The sequence below is a fragment of the Dermacentor albipictus genome, chromosome 1 (assembly GCF_038994185.2).
Source record: "Dermacentor albipictus isolate Rhodes 1998 colony chromosome 1, USDA_Dalb.pri_finalv2, whole genome shotgun sequence".
Lineage (NCBI taxonomy): Eukaryota > Metazoa > Arthropoda > Arachnida > Ixodida > Ixodidae > Dermacentor > Dermacentor albipictus.
In genome coordinates this window covers 254,271,496-254,288,300 of record NC_091821.1, presented here as the reverse complement: position 1 = coordinate 254,288,300, position 16,805 = coordinate 254,271,496, and the positions used below count along the sequence as shown (strand labels likewise).

At 46.3% G+C, this 16,805-nt stretch overlaps 1 protein-coding gene across 1 annotated transcript in view; it reads right to left on the bottom strand.

Annotated features, from left to right (window-relative positions):
* Nucleotides 1-16,805, bottom strand: part of Slik (Sterile20-like kinase) — a 114,259-nt gene that overhangs the window by 21,368 nt on the left and 76,086 nt on the right. Inside the window, exons 19-20 of the mRNA XM_065431175.2 lie at nt 11,045-11,170; nt 634-747 (exon numbers count right to left, since the gene is read on the bottom strand). Coding sequence (XP_065287247.1) covers nt 634-747; nt 11,045-11,170 — 240 coding nt within the window. The remainder of the gene's footprint in view (nt 1-633; nt 748-11,044; nt 11,171-16,805) is intronic.

The following is a 16,805-nucleotide window of genomic DNA, read 5'->3' as shown; positions in this document are numbered from 1 at the left end:
CACAACACACACACACACACACACACACACACACACACACACACACACACACACACACACACACACACACACACACACACACATGCACCTACCTGGTATATGTCATGATATACACTCACTACCATGAAAAGAACAACATGCACTGACAATTCATGATGTGAGGTGTTGAAGTGGGGGAGCAGCCCTGCAAGTGCCTGGCTTTTATTTTACTCTGCTGCAAAATCAGAGCAGAGCACAATGTTGCAAAACCGCTACCCACGGCTGCCGCTGTCAACGACACTGCTCCAAGGTCCATGGACCAATCCCACAGTCAATGCACTACCAGGATTACCCATGGTGGCAATTTCTGTAGCTGATTGACTATGATGTGCATGAACCATTTTGTGATGCCTTAGAAAGTGTTCCAACAATTCATAATTTCGATGTACACAGCCTTTCTTTCATACGGCATTTTTTTGTTACACAATACATTACACCACGGTCCTACCATGAATGTCACCAACATTGGCTTCGACAATAAAATTGAGTACTGCAGACTGCCTGTTTCCTTGAACAGAGTAGACCCAATAATTGAGCAAAAGCCTTGCAGCACTTCCTTAATGGTTGTGCTGGCAATGGCAATTAATGCCTTACCTGCTTTCGTGGTTTCAGGTTGGCCTTCCACTCGCGCAACTCATTGCCATGCTCCTCGTCCAGTTGCTTTAGCTTCTGGGTCTCATGCTCCATGAGCATCTTACGCTTTTCATTCTAGAAAAAGAGAGAGAGGAAAAAAAGGTCTGTACTTGATGCCTTGTCTGTTTGTCAAAGCACCAGTAATACAAGTCAACTCAATCAAAAGAAGTCAATTTTAGTTAACATGTTCATGGTAAATATGCACAACCATGTTATTCTCGAATGTACTTGCTTATAGTGAAACCTCATTAATTTGGAAAATTAGATAATTTATACTTGTCCTCTGGTCCCAACAGGCATATGCATCGTTTCGTGGCATCAAGCTCTAATTCGGACGTACTTGGCCCCACATTGGCTAATTTGGACAACCCTTGGAGCACGGCGAGCGCAAACGTGCAATGAAAAGAGCAAATGCGGTGCTAGTGTGAAATCGCAACGAAGCGGCAGAGTTTGCATCGTCATAGTCAGCAGGAAACCATGCTGGGCTGACAGGAACACCAAAACACTTCGTGTCTATTGGTGCCTTTATAGCCTTTATTCTTGCAATTAGTGCCGGGCGTGACACAGCATTGGCTGCATGCTTTCAGAACTGTGTAGTCCCATTCCATGATCCTGTCAGTAGCACTGATAACAACAACAGTTTCGTCCACGGTAGTTGTGGCAAACAACAGTTTCATTTCAACTTAGTGCACTAGTTGGCGACGTGATTTTAGAGCCACATAGTCATCAACCGTGATCGCATTGATAGCAACTGCTGTTTCGTCAGCAGTGGATGTGGCAAACAGCGACTTCGTTCCAACTAGGTGTGCGTTGGCCCAGTGCCTTCAGAATTGTGTGGTCATCATCTATGATCGCGTCAACAGTGACTGTGGTTTTGTCCGCAGTGGCTGCAGCTAGCAATAGTTATGTTTTGACTCAGTGCAATGTGCACACAGTGTCACAAACACAGTGGAAGCTGTCAAGGATAAAGAGCTATTCTACTGCAGGCTGCACACTGGCATCTAACCCACCGGCTACATCACAATCAAAACGACGATCTCATGCGGAACAGCTAACTGGCTAAAAAGTAATGGGGATGTGCATGCAGTAGTGAAAAGCATGTCTACTCAGATGAAGATACAGGTCTCGCGCCACGGCCACACTCATACACAAGTCGTGCGGTCAACGTTGCTGTGAGCACTAATCAGTCACAAAATGAACACTGCTGCTTCCGCACAGCTTTTGTCCAAAATAGAAACATGATCTGGGATTCATTCAGTAAATAAAAGCTTGTTGATGTAGTAAGCATTTGTTTGCTGTTTTCTTGATACCATCGATAATTCGACATTGGGACAATACCAATGTCACAAACTGCATGCAATTGTCTTTCAGCCTCTCAACGTTCCACACAACAGTATGACAAACGTAAAGTCCAACTTCAATTATATTGAACATTATTGCGTACATTGCACACTTCCTACATCACCTGGAAAATTAGATGCATTTTTAATTGTTTACTTCTAGCGGGGTCAGACGTAAAATGGATATATCGAACTCCGCCACCCCAGACCACATGTGCTCTGGTGACAGGCGGCGAATTTTCTCGCAACACCCTCGAAGATAGCAGTGGCGATTCCCGACTGCTACGCACTATAGCTGCACATATCGATTGCGCCGAGGGCGCCATTGGAACGTAGTGGCGTACACAAGTGGCGCCTGCCATGCCTTGTGAGGAATAGCGGTTTGCTTCCACAAAGATGCGCGACAGCACACTTGACAGCACACAATGACACGCGACAGCACACAATGACATGTGACAGCACACAATAACAGCTTGGTAGACACCAGGGTGTCTACCAAGCTGACATTTCCAAATTCCCTTAGTTTCCCAGGTTTTCCCTGAGTGCCTTTGCAAAATTCCCTGAGTGGTGCGGAACTATGTTTTATGTCAAGACGGGCTGAAACTATATCGCCTAATGCTGTCACTCTCTAGTAAGCATATGAAAAAAAAAATTGAAAAAAAAAACAACTTAATCCAATTTGAATACTAAGGAGTAGTGTTTATGTAATTCAAAAAGCGAATAGAAGGGAGGGGTTAGCAAAGATGCACAGCAAACAAAATGTCTTCGAAGCAAATTGCAAATCGAGTCGGACATTCTCAAATATGAATAAAAAGGAGATGCATAAAGAAACAAATATTTTCGAATATGAGCTATATTTATCAACTGATAGCAAGGTCAGTGGTATGAGGCCCGGACTTTGCCACAATTGAGATTCTCTCTCAACAGCTCGTAAGTCAACCTCAACTGTCCTGACATACTCTTAGCCCGCGCACGACGCCTCAGTGTTGTGTTTCACTGCTTTAAAGAGTTTATTTTGGTATGTATGAGGGACACGTTTATCTCAGCATCGGCCAACACTATTTTTTGAGCTCAAACTCCTTCGAAACGACGGCAGCACACTTCCTTTCCCATTCATTCCTCAATGCGTAGGTCCCTTTTTTGTCCTCCTTCCACCACTTCTTCGCCCCACGGACCGTTTAAGTGTCTTCTTGGTCAGTTGCACAGTCCACGTCCAATTTTTTGAAATCCCTAGGGGCCGCGAAAATGTCCGAAAAAACGTCCAGTTGGAAAAAATAAATGCATCTCATTTACTGCCCTTAAAGGCTCATACTGCCGCAGGCCCATTCGAAAACGCTCTGAAGGCCTGTCGGTACAAGTATTAGGCATATCGGTGCTCGTACTGTGACAGGAGATACTGGGTGCACGCGTATATAATTAAAAGGACACTAAAGCGAAGCAATAAATCAGTTTAGACTAATGAAACATTGTTTGAGAACCCTGCAGGCAGTCATATAAAAAAAATAGTTTGATTGTTAGACGAGAAAATGAAGGTCCAAGTATCAGTATTTGAATTTCACGCCGAAACCCTAGCGCCGGTACGTCAGCGTGACGTCAGGGATTCCAAAGTATGTTTCTGCATTTGGGCCGCGTTGGCTGAATAAAGGTTCCCGAAACTTGCCAAGTTTAATATTTGGTTCCTTTAGAGCCCAATGTAGTGAATCTGTACCACTACAATAATTAGTAGGCCCTAGATGACGCCATCAAAATCCAAGACGTCACAGCCCCCAGGTGCGAGAACTTAAGTAGGCGTCGCCACCCTTATTTTGTTCTTGCGAATACTGTGTCCCGTGGCAACAGCCCTTTCCCATGCTTGTTATGCTTCACTGCAATACTTTTGCGTATGTTTCACCAAGTAATATTTCTGTACAGAGGCGAAGCTGACCTTCGGGAACCGACATTATGCAACGCACCGTGCTTTCCATGCTTCTAGGTTATTCGCGAGGACCACAAAGGTGGAGTCGGTGCCATTTCTGACAGCAACAAATTCTTTCAATGACAAGCACGGCACCCAATGGCAAGAAGCTTAATAGCGAATGTCGAAGCAGCCAAGTCTAGTGTCGCAGTGGTGGCTAAGGCTGCCAACGGATCTGCGAGCGAGAGCGCCGATTCGAAGCGGCGAGGTAATCAAAACAGCAGTGGTGGTGGCTTCGATTAATGCCGTTTTGTACCTGCGGTCACAGCACAAAGTGTGGAAAATTGGATGGTGAAGGGTTCTTGGGTCCGAAATTTTTCAGACTTTCTGATACATTGACTCTATGGGGTACATGGTGGTGCTGCGAAGCTGTCCAAATTATCGGGCATCCGGAAAGTCGGTCGTTGACTGTACACTGGCAACTCCCTCCAGCCGACGACAGGGCGTCAAAGACGATTCATTACGATTCCTGTCTTTTACTTGAGCCAGCATTACCGTAACTTTTGACCCTTTCAATAAAATTACAGCTAATTTTCCCAGATAGAGGCACAAATTCCCCGAGTTTTTCCAGACTACTCAAAATCCCTGAGAATTCCCGGTTTTCCCGGTTGGTAGATACCCTGCTCACTCATAGACCCCATGGCAGACGCCACTTAACACTTTGTTATTGACAGCATTTCAAGATGCTTCAATTGACGGATGTGGAGATTGCAGCAGCAGTGATGGTGGTGGTGAAAACTTTTATTCAACAGAGAGGGTGAAGCGCATGGGCTCCACTAAACTAGGTGTCGTCTTTAGTCAGGGACGTCATTGGTCGAAGCCGCCGCTCGAGCCCGCTGGACCAACGCTCGTTGTTCCTCTTGTCCGGAGCTACAGAGCACGGTCGCCTCCCAGTCCTCTCGAGTGGGGTGGGAAATAGGGGATAGCATGGGATTCTGTTGGCAGGTCCAGACCATGTGATATATATCTGCCAAATCACCACAGTGCTGGCATTGCCCATTGATATTTGGATCAAAATGTTTAACTATAGTTGGGCAGAGCAACGTATTAGTTTGGAGGCACTGTAGGACGTGTTCTTCTGTTTTGGATAGGCCTTTCGTCGGAGGGGGATACACCCGGCACTGCTTGCAGAAGTAATCTTGGATTGGACTGAACCGTAGTTGACGGGTAGGACATTCAAGCTGTTTAGGGCAACAAGGAGGTTCTGGGGAATGAGTGCGTGAGCCGCTTCCTGTGCAGCTCCATTAACTCGGAGGCCCTGATGGCCTGGAGTCCAGATTATTCGTTTTGGCGCGGGTCATCTCGGTCCCTGATGCAGAGTCTGAGAATTTTGTTGGCTAGCGGAGAGATTTCCCCTGCCAAGTAACTTTCACAGGCCCTTTGAGAGTCTGCGAATATGCATTGCGAGTATATTACGAGGGAGTGGAGGCACCCAGAGTTTGGTGCGCCAAAGCTCCAGGATGTGCTCTGTGCGTTCAGGTTCGCAATCGTCTTGAATGCACAGGCGGTCCAGCAGGCAATGCCCTGGGGCGGCCTGCATAAGCCGTGTGCACTGATTTGTAACGTGGGCCTCTCTGAGCTCCTGAATAGAGTTAAGGACCCCCAAAACAGATAGTTTCTGATTGGAAGTGCTGATGGGCAGGTCTAAGACACGTTTGGTTACTTTCCTGAGGATTGCATCAGCACTGTTCTCCTCGTGTTTAGTCATTCTTAAATATGAAATTGAGTAAAGAATCCTGCTAGTTACAAATGCGTGGGTGAGCCGAAGCGCGTCCCTACCGCGTGAGCCCCTGCGTTTGTTCGAGACTCGGCGGATCATATGTCCTACCTGTTCCCCTTGTACCTGTTCCCCTTGTGCACTGTTCCCTTGTACAACGTAGTTCCGTTGTTGGTTCTGTTATGTATGAGAAGGCCCAAGATTCGGATCTCAGGGACCACTCTGATGGAGCCCCCTGATAGAATCAAGTCCAGGGTAGTCCTGTCTTTTAAGTTTGCCCGGATATGTAGGAGTTCAGATTTAGCTGGAGCGCATTGCACTCCGCATTGAGTCACATAGGCGTCCACAATGAAGGTGGCCTGCTGGAGACAGTCTTCCATTTCCCCTATACTGCCCAGATTTACCCGAATTGTGATGTCATCAGCGTATAATGCATAATGCACCTACCCCCTCCACCTGTGCTAAGGCTCGTGGGAGCTTGATCACGGCTATGTTAAATAGTAGAGGTGAGAGTACCGCCCCTTGCGGAGTGCCCCGCCTACCCATTTTAAATGGACCGTGTTCCTCATCGTCTATGAGGAGGATCGCCAGCCTATCTGAGAGGAAGTCTCTGATGTGTGCACAGGTTTTCCTACAGCAATGAGTGTCGCTTAAGTTGGTCAGAATGCTCTCATGTTTAACATTATTGAACACACCTTTAAGGTCGAGAGCAAGAATTGCCCTGTCATTGTGCGTCGAATAGATGGGTTGAATGATGTCTCGATTTAGTTGAAGGAGTTGATGTCTCGTGCAGATATGTGCGAACTAAAACCAAACATGGTATCCACGAAGTATCCCATACTTTCGAGGTACAGAGAGAGGCAGTTTCTAAGCATGGTTTGCACGAGTTTGCTTACACACGAAGTGAGTGATATGGGTCCGAGGGTGTCTGTGCTAATTTGCTTGCCGGGTTTGGGGTTGAAGGTGACTAACGCTGTTTCCTATTAGATTGGGAGCGGTTGGCCATCCCAGATCGCATTAATGTATTCCAATAGATGACGATAGCTATCATCTGATAGATTTACTAGAAGTGTTACTGTCATATGATCCAGGCCCGGCGTGGTGCCCCTGTGCATTTTGGCCAGCGCCGCTTTCAGATCATGCATGACAAATGGAGCATTGAATTGATGGTTTTCCCTGCCCGTGTTTTCGTATGAAGTTCTGTCTGGGTCCAGCGTGCAGCATAGGTATTTATCATAAAGAGCATCAGCTAGCTGGGAGTTGGTTCCATGAACGCCATGCAAGGCTTGGCTGAGCTGTTTTTGTGTTTCTTCTCTGGTTTGCTCGGGGTCCATGAGACTCCGAAAGAGGGGCTATGCCACCTTCGAGTTACCGCATTGCATCGTTCTGTCTAGTTTGAGTAATTGAGTTGCGTTGCGTATTCCGCCGCTTGCATACTCAGCTTAGCTATTCGAAGTTTGGGCTTGCGGTTGAATTTGTTTTTCTGCAAGCATTTTGTTACACTCCTGCGGGCCTCCCAAAGGTGGAGCAGGTGGTTGTCTACTGCAGGAATGTCTTCCATAGTCTGTAGAATTGTGAGACAGTTTGAGTTGGTTGCAGTAAGCTGTTTCGCGCCTTCTGTGTATCCTCCCGCTTCCAAAACAGAGGGGATTGTCTGAGAGCAAAAAGCTGTCCAATCTGTGAGCTTGGCATGGCTCCAAGTTCTGCGGGCTGCTTTAGTGGAAATGGTGCTTTTGAGGAGGCAGTGATCACTACCGAGCATCTCGTCTAAGTTTTCCCACGTTGCATGAGATATATTTTTAACCAATGATACATCTGGGCATGTATCTTGGTTTACTGAATTGCAGACTCTAGTAGGTTGCATCGGGTCTGTCAGGAGCGATAGACGGAGAGTGGAGATGAGTTCTGGCAATTTGCGACCTTTTGGGATTTCGTGGATGTAACCCCAGTGGTAGCTGGGGGCATTAAAATCGCCCACGATCACTAGTGGGTACTTATTCGCTTCCTTAATTGCTTTGTAAAAAAGATTTCATTGAAGACGCTGCACTTGGATTTGGGGGAACTGTAAGCACTAAGAATGTATAAGCTAGGGTCTCATCTTCTACAAGGTAGGATGTTGACATTCGTGTATTCATGCCCCTCCAAGAGATCGACGTCTATCTGACAAGCTGTACACTCCTTATGTATGAGAATACAGGTGGATGTACCCACCTTAAATGAATTGCATTCAGGCAGTTTCACCTGCAGTCCGGTTTCTTGTAACGTTGTGACCGCCGGCATTGAATTTAGGGTCTGCAGGTAGAGATGGGGAGTGGCCCTCTTTTTCCCATCTCTAAAGCCCCGGCAATTCCATTGGATAATCTCTAATTTCTCTTGCTTGGACTTTTTATGACTGTCTTTAGAAATGCCTGCCATCATGAATTTATTGTTGAAGGGGGTGGCATCATCACCAGTGGGGCCTGCGTGGGAGCCTGAGTAGGCATGGAAGCCTCGATTTGATATGCAATGGCTTGCTCCATAGCACCCTCGGACTCGGAGTTTGCCGGGTTACGATGAACAATTTTGCGTCGGCGTTGTTCCTAAATCTTAATGCTAGCTTTGCTTTCCTCCAATTGGGGAGTAAGCCAATTTTTGATGGTCTGAAGCACGCTGGTCATGAATATCTGCACGAGACTCTGCTTCAGATTCTGTATCGCTGCTTGAACTGCAAGGTTTACCTGTTGTGCAATAATGTGTTCCACCGCGAGTTCGCTTTCTCCAATATCGTTTTGTTTTGTTCTTCAAATTTTGTTTCCAGCCTGCTAAAACATGTCTCTATCTTCTTCGAGGTGGCCACTATGGTTTGCGAAACGCTAGTATAGCCTGATAGGTCCGACCCAGGCTCCTGCTCCTCGTCTGAGATGGTCGAGGCCTGCATAGACTCCGGCTCCGTTCGTGGTGGAGCCTGCGTTGCTTTCAGCGGCTGGTTTTCGCGTTCTAGAATGGCAATCCATTTTTGCATGATTTCTAGCTGTTTACTAATTTCGATTTCGGAAGGGGAGAGGGAGGTAGTAATGGGAGACTGAGAGGCGACCCCTTACCACCTGCTCACCTTTTGCTGCGGGCTTACCAGTGGGGGGAAGTCCCCGGCCTGGAAGTTAGGCGGGTTCGACCTCAGCTTGGCCTACACATTGCTCGGTTTGGGCTGTCCAGTTTTGCTTTGCTTTAGGACCCTGTGATTTCTTTACACCAGTCTTGGGAGGTGTTGGGGGTCCCCCTTGCTTGTGTTGTGCCAGTTGTCTTTGTTGCAGCTGGGGTGGAACGGGCTTCCACGCCTTCCTGAATTTTCCCACACACTCCGCAGAGCCAGTCAAGTGGTTTTCGCCGCAAATGAGGCATTTTGGTTGGCAGTTATGCTCCGCTGGGCCGTCCGGGGTGATGTCCACTGTTGCACCGCAGTGAATGCAATGCTGATTGTCAGGGTTGGGGCATGCATCTGGTCTGTGGCCAACCGTACCACACCGGTAGCATGCCGGAATTGTCTTCTTATAGTAACGCACTGGCACGTTTTCTGAACAGTAGTGAATGAATCTTGGAATGCGTCGTCCCTTGAAAGTCACCACGGCGACGTTAGATGCTCCTAGTTTCTGCACGTACAGGATTTCGCCGTCAATCCATTCGAGCTTGCACCGAAGGGATTCCGAAGTTTCGTTGGCTGCAACGTTGACTACGCCTTTGCAGGTTTCTCCAGCAGATTTTAAATGTCCGTGAAACGGTATTTGCCGGTCCCCGGTCGTCAGTGTGACGTCCCCGATGAGCTTCGAAGCCAAAGTTTCTGTCTTCACACCCATGACAACGATATTCTGATCCCATACCGGTCACACGGAGACACTGGTGCTCGCGGTACTGCCCGTGGAGATCCATGCTAATTCTTGGCTTGAGCACAATCAACTCATCCGGCCGGATCCAAGGTGTTTATGGCGGCTTCCACGGCGCCAGCTGCCCTCCTCGCCACTACTGCGGCACTATAGAAGGCACCGGCCTATTGTTTCTGGATCGTTTAGACTACGTTGAGGACGCCATGGTTAAGCAGGTGGCTGCCAATAAGAAACAAGCTACACTGCTGCAGTACTTTCAGCCAAAGAAATAAATACCTTGTGTGAAGCTTCAAGTGAGTATTGTTAGATATGGCACCGTTTCCTGAGGCTACTTCGAGTTCCCCAGACCACATCGAATCGCAGCACAGCTAATTGAGGAATGCAGAAGGAGGGATGCCACATTCCTGAGGCAAGACACGTGCAAACAAGTTGGCAGCCCCCAGGTCGTGTGCCGCCGGGGAACTATTCACTGCTTGTCTTCCAGAAAGCGAGGGGATAGCCTGGCACTGTTGGAAGTAAAGTGGGTCCCCCTTCTTTGCCTTTGAAGAAGGCATTTGCTACCACAGCGGAGCCGTACCGCCGGGACTAGGTGAGCCCTCGGACAATGGAGCCCAGCGTCCCCCTTCTCCGCCTTTGAAGAGCGCATTGCAAGTCAGAAGGCAAGACCGCAGGGAGCCGCCTGGTGTGGCACCGTGGCACGGGCGCCAACCATTGGCCAAAAATGGCGTCATCTGAGCGGACTCTCCCATTGGCCGAACATGACGCGACTTCCAGTCCTCGAAGGGTTTAAAAGAAGCATTCCAGAGAGACCAGAGCATTCCCTAATTCACCTCTCTCGAACTTCTTGCCGCGGGCCGCAGCGTCCGAGTTGCTGCCGGCCCGTAATGACTGTACGACTGTTACTTGACTCTCACCTCTCTGTATATAACGTAAAATAAATCCTCCCAAGTTTGTTTTCATCCCGAGGTCTGTCCTCAACCCCTACAGTATTCACTGCGCCACGATTGGTTCGTTGATTGATTTGTACAAGTTCTTTACGTGTTTTTTAAGTGATTTTATATATAGAATCTGGCTATTTCGAACTATTTCGCAATCATGGCGCTGTTCAATATATCGAGGTTTGACTGTCTTCAGAAGCACAGATGGCTGTTACATTTTCCTCTTTGAAAAAATGTCAACAGGGTTTAAGTGCACGTGGAAGCACACAGAAAAAAAAACAAAACAAAAACAGTCTCTGGCATCAACCAGCGCTTCCGGTGGGCATGTTTCAGAATCACTAACCAATTGTGTTGCCCGTCATTGTCTTTAAATTGTATCCAATCAATTACTTATTTAATTATTTTACTATGACAATTGTTTTGTGCAACTATTATGCTATAATGATAAATGCAATTAAACTGGCACTGTATAGACAAAGCAAATAGTTTCCCCACAACTGTGTCATCAGAAGAGAGGTACTGCACAAGCTAGCATCAGTGGCAAAAATGAATTCTGAAGTGCCCACCTGCAGCTGTTCTAGCTCCTTGATGGTCGCATCAGCAGCAGCTTTCAGCTCTTCAAGCTGGCGCCTGTGCTTGAGTTCCTGGCGTTGGTGCTCAGCCTTGTATCGCTTCTTTTCTGCTTCCTGGAACTGATGGCACCAGAAAATTCTGCATTAGTCTACAGAAATCACAAAGGCTGGAGGTTTTTCTATGTACTTTGTTTTCAGGCGGCACTGTGAGCTAAAGTATAAAAGGAAGCTTTAACTCTAAATGCTCTTGTACTTTTTTTTAATTGCTGTATTTTTAGAGAGCTCTTACTAGAAGGTCCTACAAGGTTCAGCTGGGAGGCTGAATTAAATTCCCGAAAGAGCCTGCTAGACCACTGCAAGGAAGCAACCATGTTTAGGCAGCAGCACCACCACACACAGAAAGTATGTACTCACTACTAGAGCTGCAAAACTCTAAATACAGACTGCAGTATTTATCAGAAACATTCCACATGACACGTCAAACCACTAGGATGTCTAGCTGGCTGGACTGCATGACAAAGGTGCCAAATAGCAGTGCCCCAGCTGACATGAATTGCTTTGACAGTAACGAAAGGAGTGAGGCCTGGGGAAAAGGAAAACCTTGACGTAGCCTCAGCATCTGCGAATCTTTCAATGATGCTCACACAACTGAATATTTTTGATGTAGTGTTTGGCTTTGAAGTAGAAATTTTTCTGGACAAAATACAACTTGTTTGCAAAACTAAATGCTTGGTTAGGAATAATGAATAAAGAGATGGGTGCCTTTTTGGGTATATTGATAAAGATGACCTTGTATATACATTCTTCTAGATGTCCACTAGGAAGAATATTCTTATAGGTCAAAGAAGTTTTTTGCTTTCAGATGTCCTTGTGAGTCCATAAAGAGCATCTTCAAAATGTTAGGCTCGCTTATATAAAGTAGAAGCACCATAGGCTTTTGCAACAGTCGCAGTTGTAAGGCCGATGGCATGCAAATAAAACCAGTTATATACATTATTGATAAGTCTGTACATTCAATATCTGTATTGTGACTAGCATTTTCCTTTCTAAAATACAAATGATGCAAGTAATAGCTCTCCCCATAAGAAAGGAGACAAACATAACATTGCAGACTATCAACCAGTAGAAAGAAGAACCTCGTTCACATGTTAAGAAAAAAAAAAAATGGAGAAGAAATGTAAAAAATTAAACTAGATGCCTCGTGCACCGCCTATAGAGGCGCCACTGAAAGCCACCTAGCAGACGCTTCCAACAGTACATGCGGGAGTAGTAGCAGACGACAACCCTTTGCAGCAAGGATGGCTGAAGTTCGCGGCTGCGATTTCTCCTTTGTTCGGCTGCGAGGCTGCTTCTTCTGCGGTGACAGCTGTAGGGAAGATGCTGACCTATGTGCGAGCGGGTATGAACACAATGTTACCGGTATTTGGGACAACATGGTCCACATACGTGCAAGGTGTATCCCGCAGACAAACGCCATGAACCCCATTTACATGACGTGAAGCTCATGTTCACTAGCCGATAAATTTTGTTGAGTGATGCGATCTCTCGATGGTATTTTTTTTATTCTACCCTGGCCGCAATGCTGCTTCTGTACCTGAATAATAAGCACCCGTCGTTAGTGCAGACTTATATCAAACAAAATCCGCATGGTGCCATCTCTGCATATGTTGTTGTGATTTTTCTGCCGATAAATACATGTGACATTGCTGAATAAGTTCAGTCGAAGTCGCCTCAAGAAGAGCAATTGCCAATTTATTGATGGAAACGCATACACTAGCCAACGAAGTCACCAAACACACGGGTTAATAAAAGCGTGTGTTAGTGTTGTACCGCCGATGCAATTCTGCTGCACACGCCGATGAACTACCGTTCCCACTGCAGTTTGTGCAATTTTAAATTCCCCAAGGGAGCGGCTTGGAAACGCACAAAGCTAAAGACTGACTAACTTTTCAGTACTCTTTTATATTACTAGAGAGAGGTGCCACATGATATATTTAAAGGCAGAGCAGCGCCAGTCAAAGTAGACGAGCGCTGGCGGCAAGGCCCAGTTTAGTCGTCTGCAGCGTAAGTATAAGAAAGAATTCAGTTGAGTACAAAACTCACACGCAAGAAGGGACTACGTTGTCAAACAAACAAATCACTCAGCGTGTTAAGTTTGCTCAGGCAGCATCGAGGTGTGATGACTTCCCAAACGGGACGCGAACTTTTCAGCGAGAAATGGGACAAAAATACCATATGCAGCAGCTATTAGGTAGCAATTCTCGCCCGAAACTACCTATTTTCTAAACACATTTCCAAGAATGCAAACAATATCTAAGATGCCCTCGGACAAAAAGAATAAAGCTGTTAAAGAAGCACTCCCTTGGTATCATTCCGATAAGAAGCAGCGCGATTTATACCCTTTACAAACAAGGCAGGGTGAAAACTTCGCAGCTCAAAAGAATCGACAAGAGTTATGCATGGAGCAACTAGCAACAGTTAAAGAAGTGCGCGACAGCTGGTGCGAGGATTTACCACGCCACATGAAACCAACAATTTCAGTTCTTGCAAACTTCAGTAGCTTTAACATAGAATGCAATGCGCTGGTGCAGTCGTGCTGCCTAGCTAGCGCAACGCGGTAAAGAAGGGGAAAACAATATAAGCGGCAAACAGCATTCCGAACTTTAGCGAAATGCCTTTAAACCTCATGCTGCACTGCAGACGAACTTCGTTGCTCACGCGTCTAACTATGATCGAGTGGAAAAAAACACCGACGAGACAAAGGAAAGGATGAGAACAAGAAATTTCCTTTTGAAGCGACGATCCATTTTGCTACCGTTGCTCCCGCTGATGAGGCTTTGCCGGGAGTGATTAGAATTGTATCGCCGGCACGTTTTCACCAGTATTTGAGCCCCCCACCCTGCAACAATTCTTCTTCGACATTCCCTGAAGCTTTGGCTGCCCCACACGTGCGAATGGTGTTGCCTATCTTGCTCTGAAAATGTGAATAAGACAGAGAAGCACGATCAACGACACAACAAACTACGGCGCGTGCCAGGCTCCTCTCCCGCGTGTTCTGCGCAAGGCCGCCACCAGTGGTGCGTGCGTCGGCGTGCACGGCGCGTATAGGGTTTTACATGCCAAAACCGCGATCTGATTATGAGGCATGCTGCAGTGGGGGACTCCAGAAATTTGGACCACCTAGGGTTCTTTATTGTGCACCTAAATCTAAGCACATGGGTGTCTTTGCATTTCGCCCCCATCAATATGCAGCCGCCATGGCCGGGATTCGGTCCCGCGATCTTGCGCTTAGCAGTCAAACACCGTAGCCACTAGGCAACCACGGCGGGTGGAGAGAAGAAACACACTAACCGAGAGAACACCACCACCACCACCACCACCACCACCACCACCACCACCACCACCACCACCACCACCACCACCATCATTCGCAGCAGCAGTAGCAGCAGCCTATTTTATGTCCCCTGCAGGACGAAGGCCTCTCCCTGCGATCTCCAATTACCCTTGCCCTGTGCCAACCGAATCCAACCAGCGCCCGTGAATTTCCTAGTTTCATCGCCCCACCTAGTCTTCTACCACCTTTAACTGTGCTTCCCTTCTCTTGGCACCCATTCTGTAACTCTAATGGTCCACCGGTTATCTAGCCTGCGCATTACATGACCTGCCCAGCTCCCTTTTTTTTCTCTTGATGTCAATTAGAACATCAGCTATACCCATTTGCTCTCTTATCCAAACCACTCTCTTTCTGTCTCTTAGCGTTAGGCCTAACATTCTTCGTTCCATTGCTCTTTGCGCGGTCCTAAACTTGTCCTCGAGCTTCCTTGTCAGTCTCCAAGTTTCTGCCCCATATGTCAGCACCAGTAAAATGCACTGGTTGTACACTGCACTGGTTGGTTGTTTTTTGGGGGATGTGTTAGCAAGCAATAAAGATGTGCAACTGTATTGGGTCATTGTGTTCTTGATCATGAGTGCTGGCACCTGGAAATCGTGCGAAATGGGATTGTATCAACGAGGTTCTACTGTATTCGTCCCATATTTTCCAAAGGTACTGAACATTTTTTTGTTTATTCTGTTTTTGTAGCAAATATGTCACAGCACGATCACAATATGGTTTTCAAAAGAATAGCTCCACTGAACTTGCCCTCCTTGATCGAAAAGAGTATATACATATTACAGCAGTTTGTAGAAAAATATAATGTGGTAGGAATATTGTTTGGTTTCACTCAAGCTTTTGTTTATATACACCATGCCGAATTACGGTAATTGTGGACTTATAGTCAAGTTACTTCAAAGCTCTCCGTAACATAGATGGTAGTTTGTTTTTAGAAACAATTTGGTACCAGATAGGAAAATAATTTCAGGTTCACTGCAAGGAAAGCATTCTTGGCCTTTTATTCTTTAATTTAAACATTAATGACATGCTACTAAAATGAAAGCCATAGTTTTTCACTCCAAGGGTAAACAAGTTTCTTTTCAGAGTGATATTGAATTTAAGTGTTCAAACGTAAAGATATTGAAGTCAGCGAAAGTACTTGGCATTAATTTCTCCGATTCTTTGCAAAAGGATTACCATGTTAATAATATTCTAATGAAGCTAAGTCATGTAACTGCAATTTTAAACTGCATCTACTTCATCCTGAAGCCAGTGAAGTTATTAATATGCATACTTGCCAACCTGAAGATTTAGAAATTCGTAAAACTATCGCGGCGAGAGGGAGATGCGCGGCGGCACATTTTTTTTTTTTTAAAGGGGGTTTACTTTTTGCGACAAGCTTACTCACTTTTTCACAACCGCAAGTGAAATCCACGTCTTGGAGAGTAAAGAGCGAAAACTACACTGGGGCACAATTTATTTTTGCAACGATTTTGCTGTTGCCGACTTTGCCTGCTTTAGAAACTTCACCGTGTAGGTTTGCTCAAAGCAAGTACCACTCTGGTGCCCTTTGACCATCAGCAGACTTTCGAGTGTTTTCTCCACACTCAGATGACCGAAACTCCGTTCAAGTTATGTTCACAATGCAGAATATTTTCTCAGATTCAGCATTGCTATGGGGAATGGAAAGAATACCCAGCATACCCATTGAAATTCTGTGGATCCTGAACAATCTGTCGACACTTTGAACGCTTCCTAATTGCGACCACTGCACGTCACACCTTGGCTCATTCAATATGTCGGCTAGAACCTGATATGCTTGCAAGTTGGCAAACTAGACTTCAAGTGCGTTGATTGCTTCTTTTGATTTGCCACTCTGCTGGGGCAGGATAGCAGAGAACGCCATAATAAAATGATGTATGCTGTTGAATGAAGCGGTTTCCAGAGCTTGTACTTAGGCAGCTCCAGCCATTTTGAGATTGACGTCTTCTAGCGGGAATTTGTGGCGAATGTAATCGCATGCCTTTAAGTACAGACGTACAGCAGAGAAGAACTGCTCTCTCTTAATGCAGCTCAATGTCTCAACCACAGAGTAGGTTGTGCCTACTCTGTGACTATGACTATGTCTTCATCACCTTTCTGGTTCTCTGCAGCTCCATAGTCAACTTCCAGCAATGAATGACATGCATTGACGACACCCGGGCTCACAAATCTAGTCAGGAGATTCTCGAAAAGGCGGTTTAAGAGGCCCCTCAGCACATGAATCTGAGGAGCCTGTGCCTGAAGAAGGCAGTTTGCCTTCTCAGAAAGTGGTATAACATTTTGGAGAAAAATACAGCATGCCCTGTTTAGCTCCGATGACAAAAAATAAGACAGGAGCTC